Source organism: Echeneis naucrates, chromosome 2, assembly GCF_900963305.1.
Source record: "Echeneis naucrates chromosome 2, fEcheNa1.1, whole genome shotgun sequence".
Taxonomy (NCBI): Eukaryota; Metazoa; Chordata; class Actinopteri; order Carangiformes; family Echeneidae; genus Echeneis; species Echeneis naucrates.
The window spans coordinates 15,289,538-15,301,621 of NC_042512.1; the positions used below are offsets into that span (position 1 = coordinate 15,289,538).

The window sequence follows — 12,084 nt, forward strand, 5'->3', positions numbered from 1 at the left end:
AACCCCTGTCCCCAAATGTCTCTGAAATCATGGCTGTCTGTCGTTTGGTTTCTAAGAGAGTACTTTACCGAACCTATCCATTCGATTTGCTGTTCTACTGCTGAGCATTTCATTATCCTTGGAGAGCCAGGGCTCAAAGTATCATGGCCTTTACACCAGGTACATTAGCACACACATTTTTTTTTAGTCCTGCCACTCCAGAGGCAGAATGTCTGTCATTTCCCACTGTGTGGATCCCCTCTGTCTCCTTTCCCATGCTTATTTTGACCTCTAATCACAAGCCGCAGTGCAACGTGTCGGCCACTGTGGCTGTTCCAGCAAGGGCCCACTAATGATGGCCCGTGACTGACTAGAGGTAGAGGTAGCTGACCCAGTAGACAATGTTGAACAGTAGGAAGGAAGTCGGGAAGAAAACTCGAGAGTAGGAATCCAGCTCATGGATGTTGACGTGGATCCGTCCTTTCCTCCAGCCGCCTTCTTTACACTCTTCATAGCAGCAGAAGAAGCTCTTGCAGTCCTTTCCATCCAAGCACTCATACAGGCAGTTGTCGTCGTAGTCATGCCAGAAGAGGGAGTTGCCCATAGGCATCACAGACCGAGGGTTACGTCCCATGTTGAAAGATGAATAGGCCTGCATGGGAAGAAGGAAAGTGTTGCATCATTTTGCATCACCTTTCCCCTGGTCGATGGCCAGTTGGAAGCCCTTTTCTCTGTAACATTGAATGCTAACCATGGTAGCCCTACCACAAAAAGGAAAATTATTTTGAAACATTGAAAAGTGCATAGAAGACATCTTTTTCAACCAAATCACCGAGCTAACATTACCTTTATGAGCTCAGCCAGCTGCTGCTCATCAAGTTTATCGATGGTAAAATCAACGTTCCCAGCTAGAAAAAATAAGCTTGCCTTTGTCTACAGCTGTCTGAAATCAGGAACCAACTGTTTTTAAAATTAGTTGCAAATGAATTTTTCTAATCCGTACAAATGCAGCTTAAGAATGGGAAATGAGGGTGCGATAATCATTGTGATCATATGGGTTGTCCAACGCACAAACAGCCTTCAACTACATTGAATTCTGATGCAGTGAAGCTTCAGCCATTTTCAGTGGATTGCATGGCCTTGATTGCTCATTGATCATCGATACAAAATGGAAAGTCCATTATAACGCAAAACCCTGAGATGTATGTATTGATGTTTTCGATAACTGAAAACTCCATCAAACTTCAGGGTATGTGACATAGATCTCAAATGTGACATTATCAACATTTTAAACAACTTGATAAAAGCATTTTTGAATCAGGATGGTTTTGAAATTGATATTTCTGTGGCTCTTGAAAAATTTTAACCACTCTTGTAATTCTTTGTATAAAGTAAACTATAATAGTTGTTTTTAAACATATTTAATTGAATTTAATTTAAGGCAAAACTACTTATTTTAAATATGCATAGAAAAAGCATAGAAACCACTAGAATAGTGAGCCGTATTTTTTTCTGATTATTTTTTTTATCGTCAGTGCAGCTGGAGGCTTTTTTTTTTTTTTTTTTTTTTTTGACTGAAATGCTGAAGTCACAACCATCATTCTTTGATTTCCTCCCTGATGTTTATAAAATTGTGTTGGACAACCTAATTGGGGTAAAGGTGTCACACATTTTTCTCATCCTCATCTCTGCTTTTGAAGGAAGAGTGGGAGGTAAGAGATGGCGAGAAAGAGCAAAGAGGGGTGCATGTGTGTTTTAGAGTAAGAGAACTGACTGAGTGGGCAGCAGAAAGGGGCCACATGGATGAGGGGAGGAGGCTTTGAGGCTTCCCCATAGGCAGACTCAGCCAAAAGACAGCAGTGAGCCAGAAATGTAGAGGAGGGGACTGAATGTAACACAACTTAATTGTTCGGCCCTAGCTGACAGTCTCTTAGCCCTTAGACATATTCAGCAGAACTCCTCTACACTGGGAGAAAATAATGAAGGGGGCGGGCGGGGGGTGAAATGACAGCAGCGCTGGCTGAGTTAGTAGATGTGTGACGCCACCAAAAGTGTTTGCAGTAGGTGCAAATGGGAGAATGTCCACATAGAGCCTTAGGTTATCATAGTGCTGGCTGCACACATGTCAGACACCTGACAGGATCTCATGCACGAAACACAAAAGCACAGGCACATACATCCTATGGAGTCAATCATTTGGCATCTCTGAGGGTCGTTATTATTGAACTGAAACAGTAACAGCCAGCAGGTGATGATTTCTCCTGTTCTTCTCTTTTGTAGAAAAATCATTCATCATTATGTCACACCCAGGTACCCAGATGAAGCTGGCCTGGATGCTGAAAAGGTTCATTTGAACAAACAAATCGACACACAAGACTACGCAATTCTTATTTCTCTCTTTGGTGTTTGTTGTTGGGGTCAGTCTTTATAGTTGCTTGTTACTTGAAGCAGAGATTCTTTCAGTTATCTGTAATGAAGCATTCAAGAAATCAGTAGATGAAAGCTATTTACTTTACAAGCTCTTTTCTATAGTGCTCAAAAGAGAACCTTGTACGAAGGTGGACCGTAGATAAAAGCCAAATGTAGTTCACACATTTGACAAAGGCTTACCATTCTCTGAGTCTTAGCAGGAGGTCTGCGTATACTGTAGGAGTAGTAGTTGAGCATTGCATACTCGATCATGGCCGCAAAGACGAACAGGAAGCAGACAGTGACAAACAGGTCCATGGCTGTCACGTAGGACACTCTGGGCAGCGAGTTTCTGGCCACTGTGCTCAGCGTGGTCATGGTCAGCACTGTGGTGATACCTGAGTGGGAAAGAGCAACACTATGTTAAGAGTACTTTCTGTGACTGTGATGAATTACAGGTCAGTACTGAGGTGCCCCACAGAGAGGTTAGTGATTATATAACACATACACCAGGCTTATTAATCACCATTAATAATGCATATGGGGTATTCTGGGTAAATGTCCCTATCCCCTGTTAGTTCATTAATCTTGTCTTCCCTTGAACACAGACAGTAGAGATTTGTGTGGTGCAACAGAATTGTTAGCATGATCAAAGAATAAATGTTTTCTTTTTCGATTTTGTCTTTAATCTTTCTCTCAGTAATTGAAGGTGTGATTAAATCGTGTCAGATATCGATTTGTGGGAAACACCTCCATTATACAGTCGAGACACATGAGAATTAAGAGTCAAATCATGACACCTCCAAAAGACTAAACCATGACTTCTCTGAAGTGACTCAGGAAGTGAAGCCATCATTCAAAATTCATACAATATTTGTGTATATATATGTATATCTGTCATGGTCATGAACTCAGTTTTTGGCATCTATCTGATCCAACTATATGGTAGGTTTCCACTCAACCTCTTTCGGGAAAGATCTTTAAATCAAGCAACATTGTGCTAAGCTGGCATCTAGACACCTCCTGAAAGAACCTATTTGTATAAGTCCAGTGGTGGGAATATGATCAGTCAGTCGGTCAGGATGTCCCAGAAGAACACATGAAGGCACAGGAAGTAATTTGTTTTGCACCTGTCAAATGAGATGCCACATTATTCTGACAGTCAACGTCATGATGGATGCGTAGACTGTGGTCATTAATCAGCCTCTGAAGAGGTAAAGCTGTCACCGGCCGACTTGTCTTTTAATGACAGTGATGACGGATGAACGTTCAGTTGTAATTTGACCTCAAGAGCAAGAACTCAAATTGAATTGAAAATGTGTAATAGCCAGAATGGGAAAAGTAGCTGCCAGTCCCACGTCAGCTGATGACACACAGGTTAGTTATTCAATTTTGAACTGACCTCTTTTCAAATAGTTGTGGTGGCTCTTGACAGTAATTACTGTATCTGCCATGCTGGTAAATAAGTATTGGAAATAACTTTTAATAGTCATCAGCACAATATTTTTTAGAAATGTTTCCGAAAGGAGAATATTGCGTACGCTTAGAGGAATTAAATCATTTTTTCAGACAGAGATGAACCCAGTGAAATGAATGCTCACTAGGAGCGTTGATGTCTGCTCCTGTGGGACGCACACATCATTCTTACCATCTTTCACTCTCATCCTTCCCTTTCTCTCCCTTCTCTGTCCTTTTCTCCTTTCCTCCCCCTTTTCAGTCTCTTTCATCCTCATCTCCTACATGTCTTTCGTGGCAGTGTGTGCCACTGTTTTTGCCTGCGGTTTCCATAGAGACAAGTTGCTCCCATCTATTTCAAGCTACATCCTCTGGACTAGTGCTCGTCTAGACTTTCTCCTTTTCCCTGCTCATTAGATTTAAGCACCAAACTAGGTAAATGAAGAACTCACTGTCTCTGATGCCTTAAATCTAACTGTCTGTTCAAACCCCTGTCAGTGTGAGCTCAACCAAGCAGTGTGTCAACACTGCTGTCTTTTTCATTTTTTACATTTTCTTTTCAACAAGCTGCAATCTCAAATCAACATCATGAGTTGTCTTTGTACAATTATATGTATTTTGTGGGAATTGTAGCTCCATGATGCCATAGCAACCAGGTGATTCGGGAAATCTGAGCAGCATAGTGTTACATGTGCAAACTGAGAATAGGGGTCATTTGATAGAGGTGATGAAAGCCCACAGCTCATGGTTAAGTGCAATCATATGTTTGCCCTGAACAAATATCTTAAACATCATCATCATCAAAAAGAGCTAGATCGTGAGGTCACAGCACTAAGAAACAACTGATTTCATGGTTTTATAAGTTAACAATTTATACATTTCTGATAAAATATATATATATATATATATATATGGTGCACATAGAGTAAAAGTGTGTGATAGACTTAATGCAGTCTTTCAGATATTGACCTTTGCTGTGTGTCCTGGCGTAAACCAGGTCGAACCAACCCCAGCTTGTGTTCACGGAGCATCTATAAGTCGTATTGAGGAGTGGCAGTCAAGCATCAGCTGCCAGGTCATAGGTTTCAATATGACTGCAGACCCACTCTGAGTGCTTTTTCTGTTTTTGTTTTGCCTTTTACTTCAGATTTGTTAATATTCACTTATTATTTTGGAGAGTTCTATTATAACAAAATCAGCAAAGTGTTGTGTCCATGAAGAAGTCTTTGGAGGGTTTAGTGCTGTTTATTGCCCCACATCAGCTCATTATTTTAGAGATTGTGATTGGGGCGTTGTCAGCTGATGCAGTTCCCCTGAATCTCCCAGAGGATTAAAGCTTGTCCATGTGCTCATTTGCTCTCTCCCTTCCACCTGCTGGCATCCATTTATATTTACAGAGCCTACGCTGGCATACAATACCTCCACAGTGCACATGCCACTCTTGCACACACTGAACATTATGCATTTTTGACCGCATTTACCATGAACCCATTTGCTCCCACTGTGCATTATTGGTATTTGTGTCGCATTAATTTGTATTCTGTGTCACATTAATAGTTGAAATATTCAAGATCACAACAGCCCTAACATTAAATATATATGTTTGACAGAGAAAATTGAAATTATGCAGTAAGAACTGCTGGAGTGGAATAAAACTGTGTGTTATTTGCCAAAGTAAAGGTGTTCCTGCACTGAGGTGTAAAGCTCTCCAGCAGATTTTTTCCATCACGTCACCACACAGGAAATGCAGTGTACACACCAGCTGATAGTCTCCTTGACAAGAGTCTTGTTTGTTTGCGTTAATTATGCTGATGTTTCCAAATTAATTTGCTACTGATTGAGATTACAATCCTACACATGGCAGTTTTAGTCTAATCTGATTCAATGTGTTTCACAAACAGTTGATTTAAAGCCACGTCTGTGGTGCATGTAATCAATCAGATGGCCCTACGAGAGTCCCCTCTGACCGAGGAGACACTAAGCCATGTGCTTTTTGATGGTCAGTTTGAGATCTATTGACGATGCTTTATGTGACAGCTTCGAGGGAAAATAACTTGCTTGTGCTTTCAATCTCAGTATATGAACTTCATTTTGCTGAGAAACTTTTGAACACATTGATTGACTTGATTGTGACTGTGATTTTTTTCTATTTTGTTGTACAAGTTGTGAGTGCCACAATTAGACACAGTCAGGTTTGGCAGTTTGTCTCTGCAGTGAACAGAGCTACTGTTTTAGATTCCACCAACCCTCCCAGTACAGTTTGAGAGGGTTATGTTTGTGCACCTCCAATCGTTCATATCCTTATTGTGATCCCCGTGGGGAACATTGTCAGCTCTCGCACTGACACTGACAAACCAAAGTTGACAAGCGTGTGTGTGAGTGGCAGCTCTCACAGGCAAACTTCACAGGATTCTGATACACTTGTATCATAATACATAAGCTTAAAGCTTGTTGCCTGTGCTTCTGGATAGCCACGACCCATTATTTAACACAAATGCATCTGACTGGTGTATTGTTTCGTGTTTTCTTTGAAAAGCTGTAAATATGTCAGAAATTAGATCATTGGCTGATGTAGAATTTTTACCCAGTATAAAGGATAACATTAGCTGTTTCACTGACAAATTCTCTTGAGGCAGCAGGAGGAAATGATGGATATAATTGTGTCAAAAAGCCAGTGGAGTAAAGTGGGCAGAGTGGCTGGTTGTGTCTTAGCCAGTGTGTTGCAGACAATCCTGGATGATGAACATGGAAATTCTGGGCAAAGCAGCTTTGTGTTACACGCTCTTGAACAGTGGTGGTTAAAAAAGATGTCTGTTTTCCAAACCACCTGTCTCGTCTTTATCCTTGAAGTTGTATCTCGTCTGCACAAAAAAACAGTTTTCGGAACAAAATGAGAGATGAGAAGTCTCACCATCTCTGTGTTAGTATCGAGCACCGACATTTAATGTTGCAATATGCACACAGATTCAAAAAATATCAACTTGAGACATGTGGCTCTATATTTCCATGAATAGTCCTGCACAGCGTGATGATTGATGCCACCACCCACTTCAATTAACTCCAGAACTACCTTTCTCGTTCGCCCTCTCGAGCTTTACATTCCCACTTTCTGCCTTGGGCTGGGTTTATTTCCCCATCATCAACCCTTGGTATCTCTGTCAAGATCCATGTGAGCTGCAGAGATTGTGGTCTAATGAGAATCAGCTGGGCTTCAGCTCTCTTACCTCCAACGTACTGCTTTCCAAAAAATCCTGCTGCTGAAGGACTAGCAGGTGAGTGACAGCTCTCTAGAAAATGTCACCTGGAACATGTTAGCTTCTTGTCACAAAACAACTTTGACCAGTTTGAGGGCAGTGGTTTTACCTGCGTTTTCACGGACTGTGTCACTGGGCGCATCCTCATCACTTGCTCTGACATTTTTGTGCCAGAGGCTTTCACTTCGCTTTATACTCCTGTTTTGTCCCTGGCTTCCTTCCTCTTATCTCTCTTTTCCCCTTTCTGCCTGGGGATCGGGTCTCAGTCTGTCCTTAAAAACAGGGGCAATGTACTAGAAAAAAAAGACTAAATGGCTCTCTGTTGTTGAGCTCAATGTTGATGTCTATCAGGACTGGGACAGGTCTCCGCTCCCTGCTGCCTGACGGAGATCACATGCCTTTCACTGCCTTTGGTCCCAAATCACACCACCACCCACGGACTGTAAGCTTTGATTGCTGCTGGTTGTTGTCTACTCCAGGCAGACATACAGCTTGACATTGATGAAGAGAAAGACAGGCACAGCCACATTGTGATCATCTGACAGCCGCGGAAGCCAGGTGATTTCTGGGAGATCTGTGCTGTATTGGCACACTATAGTAATATATTTTTATCTGGTTGTTATTAGGCTTTTGGTGGATTATAAAAATCTTATTAAGTACTTTTTGGTGAATAGTATTTGATTAGATACTCAGCTCCTACAAACATACCATTTCCTAACACATTCTGAATATAGAGTACAGGCTCAAAGTTTGGACACACTTTCCTATTCATTTGAATGAAAAGGTGTGTCCAAACCTTTGGCCTGTACTGCACACCTTTGTGGTGTTGTCGCTCTTGGTATCAGCTGCTTCTTTGTGTTTTGATATTCAACTTTCATCATGTCATCTTTCATCAGCCTAATTAGCAGAGTGTCAGTTAAGCTGAGCTCACTAGAACTGAAGACAAACTTTTATCGTGATCAGCTTTCATTAGCAGCACAAAGAGGAGAGCTCCGCTTGGCCCGCTGTATGCTTGAACAACAATTCTATTGTCATATTATTGAATTCAATACAACATGATGCAACTTTATTGTCCAACTAATCGAGGAAGATTTTTCTCAAATGAATCGGGATGGAAAGAGCTCCAGTTTAATTTCCTTTATTACCCTACAGTTGTTCCAGATGACCTTCTGTGATATTGGCTGATTGGCAGGCTGATGAAGGCCAACACCAACTGAGCGACATTAAAGTACTTAAATGCAACGTGACAGAAATCACCTGGGGTTGAGTTCTTGGGCCATGAGCTCCTGATATTTATTACCAAAGTGCCACAGAGCAAGACAATGAAACTTAACTGCTGTGGTGGAGCCAATAGTAAGCCTGGAGTATTTGGGGCCTGCTATTCTGCAGTGAGAAAGTAAACTGAGATATTAAAGTGTGTGTTGCAGGTATTGCAGAGTCAACATGGTGACAACGAGAGGGAAGAAATGGTCCAGATTTTCTTTGAGTCATAGAGTTTGACTTAAGCCAATTTCAGAAATATACATACTTTGTTAATACCTGGAGGGGAATTCAGTTGGGCGTCATCTTAAATCCATTTAATGGAACTACAGTTTTTCTCTTTTAATAACACTGAAACTATTTGGCCATGTACTGTATTCAAGCAAAGTTGAACAAGAGCCTGTTTGACACTTACCTTGAACGTCACATGAAACAGTAGAACACGAGCATCATGCACAACATGATCATCCACAGGAAAGCAAATGAACTTATGGTGGCATGCAGTGGGGGAAGAGATAATTCAAAACAAATATTAAATCATGCGAGAAAAAATTAATCAAACCTACAGTAACTGATAAGAAAAATCAAGCCACACTGATGCAACATGAATTCTCAAAATGGTTTTACAGCTGAAGCTACAACAAAACATAAAGTATTTATCTAAAAGGCACATGCAGACAGATATTCAACTTTTTCTTCATTTACTGTCCGTCACTGTACGGCAGTGCTAAGCTATGGGAAAGTATTCCAATGTGATTGCTTTTGCTCTGCAATAACTGCAGTCACAAAGAGTCATAATATTGCAGTTATAAATCAAAAAGAGATTATTACTTGGTATCAAGCTGTCAAAATCTCAGATTGAATGGGAATTAGTGAAAGGCATTAAATCCTGCCACCAACTTCCAATTCATTTTCCTCATGTTACACTAACATGACTTGAACAAGCAGTTTTTATAGACTCAGGTGAGAATAATCACTTCCCCACTGTTTAATTCAAGGAAAAGGCTCTATGATATATTGAAAAAAAATATGGGATATCGATTCATCAGTAAAAGAAACAAATATATTTCAGTTGGATGGAAGAAACAGAAAAGCAACGTGAAATAAACTATTTTAAAACATTATTTCTCAAGATTAAGCTAAATTTAGGTGGTATTCCCTCCATCTCCCCACAAATAGATGGTGCTGTGTTGTACCTAAGGCTGTCCTTGCTGGCGTAGCATCGCTCTTGATCCAGAAAGAGACCCACGAGAGAACCACAGTTAGGATGCAGGGGATGTAGGTCTGGATGGTGAAGTAGCCCATCCTTCTGCTGAGGTCAAAGTAAACTGTCATCAGCACGTAGTCACCTATTGTGAGACAGAGAGGGAGAGAAAATCAAATGTATTTCTCCTGAATCATCACATTTTCACAGTTTCCTCAGTATGAAAGTAATTAAGTGACCTCCATTGGTGCCGTTCAAGTATCAACTACTTTAACAGTGCTAATTAGACAAAATGTAAACAAGCATCGGCCAGAATTGGCATGCAAGTTCTAGCCAACAGCTACAGCAGTTAACTGACTTTATGACAGCATTATGTGTTTACATCTCCCCTGAGCTCTTAAATTATGGGAACATCATCTCCAAATCCTAGAGTGTCATTATGCCCAAAGCACCAGAAGGACAAAATAGGTTCTAAAATCATTTAATGAGTTTTTCTCAACAAATCCTTTTGGTCTAAGTGGCGAAAAGAACATGTTACGGCATGCAATGACGTTTTATGTTTTTTGCATGACAAATTTTACATGTCCTCAATCACGGCTGATGTAACGCAGCTCTCAGCCACAGCAAGGCTTTGTGTCTTTGTGTATTATTTTATTGACTATAATGATTAGTGCCTCTTGTGCAAAGCATTCTAAATTCTGAACAAAGGCCTGAGTAAATTGTAATATATCAAACATGTAATCAATGGTAATGTGAAGTTGATTCACTTCTTGCCTTTGTATAGACCCTCCTAGTGAGAAACCTGTGGAAAGTGCTTGCAGCAGCAGCAGCAGTGAGGAAGTGACAGTGAAAGGAATAATGTGCAATAATAGACCTTTCAGCCACAGAACATCAAGGAATACAGCATCCTTTTTACTTGATTTTTCCAATTTATATGACCCCAATAAAAACACACAACCTTTCCAGAACATGCAAACCTTCCCGTTGCCAACAGTGAAATTGCTCTTTGAGTCTCTCTATATTGTAAGTTGACCCTGCTATTCTGTAAATGACACTTCACTTTTTCTCATTCCTGAACTACCCCTTCCCCGAGGATCTGAAACAGTGCACAGGCTCATGAGTAATTTAAAAAGGTCTTATGTTCAGCTGGGAGCTACAGCATGCTCTCCTCTGAACTTCTTAATCAAAACAGTGGTTTAATTTTACTGCAAGATCTCTCCAATACCTGCACTTTAATCATCAGATGATGAACTAGTTGATTATATATCAAAACCATTTTGGATGTGATGTTCGGGGCAAACAGAATGAAGGTGAAGCAGCTAGGTAACAAGCGAAATCGTCAGACACACCTAAAGCTGTGCCAATAGCTAAGGCATTAAGTAATTTCAATGAAAGCCATTTCTATACAGCAAAGAACCAATATACTCACCAAACATGCCATTACTGGTCAAGCAAAACATTAGAAAATGTCCAGTGTTGTCAATCGTAGTTTGGGATTTGGGTTGGAAATGATGAAATATAATTAATTTAAATATTAGCTTAACTGTGTTATTACAAGCATCAATGGACAGCAACACATACAATGAGCTGCAATACTTGGAGATCAAGAGTCAGAGTTTTGTAACCTTGAACGACATTACACTAAATCTCACTGTAGATTGCTGTATGGTAATATACAGTCACTCAGGCTCTTTCACTGAAAAGGATGTTGAATTAAATGGCACATCTGCAGATCTTTTGTCCTCTTCTAGCTGCTGAATCTCACCTCAGGCCCAACATGGAATTGAAATAATTATTTTAATCGCCTGGCGTAATGAATAGAACGTCTTGTTGACACTGTTACAGAGGTGTGTTTATCACTTTCATAGCTGCAAATGTGTACAAGTGTTGATCATGTAAAAATTATACAGTTTCACCAAGTTTTAGACTTTTTTGTGATATCCACTGTAATGATGAGGTGGTTACCTAGGGCGCCATCAGCTGGAGTGGCAAATTCAGAGAGGTTTTGTATTCTTCTGTTATCACGACTTAAAACCCAACCATTTATTGTGAAATCAACCCTAGATAAAATCTCAGCGGGCCTCCTTTCACCTCTTTAAACATCGGTTTTGGTGCATTGACTAATAAATAAATTCCTGCAGCGGTAATTAAACACCACATATACCATATTTTTAGCAAATATGTTGAAAAAACTGTTACTTTCAGCTGTGAACATTGAATTGAAAACTCTTTTTGGCCTTTAGACTGAGAAATGATTGATTGTATTGTCTTCCTAAACCACAACCGCATAAAATGTCATGAGAAAGTTTGGGTTTCCAAATTCAGCGTGTCCAAACTTTTGAGAGCTGCTGGACATTTTATATTTTAGGCAGTGGTATTTCTTTCTCTGGAGGAGGTTTGAGGCAGGACTTGTTCTGTCTTAAATTATTATTTAAGTTTTTTGTTTTTTTTTAATGGTTTCTTGTTATTCTTTACTTTCTGTACTTTAATGGAGCTCCTGCATGCGATTAGTTTCCAGACTTT

At 40.2% G+C, this 12,084-nt stretch overlaps 1 protein-coding gene across 1 annotated transcript in view; it reads right to left on the minus strand.

Moving 5' to 3' along the window:
- Positions 1 to 349: 349 nt before the first annotated feature.
- The window catches only part of LOC115053604 (gamma-aminobutyric acid receptor subunit gamma-3-like), a 59,899-nt gene continuing 48,164 nt past the window's right edge, over positions 350 to 12,084 (minus strand). Inside the window, exons 8-10 of the mRNA XM_029518437.1 lie at positions 9,554 to 9,706; positions 2,590 to 2,786; positions 350 to 631 (exon numbers count right to left, since the gene is read on the minus strand). Of these exons, the coding sequence (XP_029374297.1) occupies positions 350 to 631; positions 2,590 to 2,786; positions 9,554 to 9,706 (632 nt within the window). The remainder of the gene's footprint in view (positions 632 to 2,589; positions 2,787 to 9,553; positions 9,707 to 12,084) is intronic.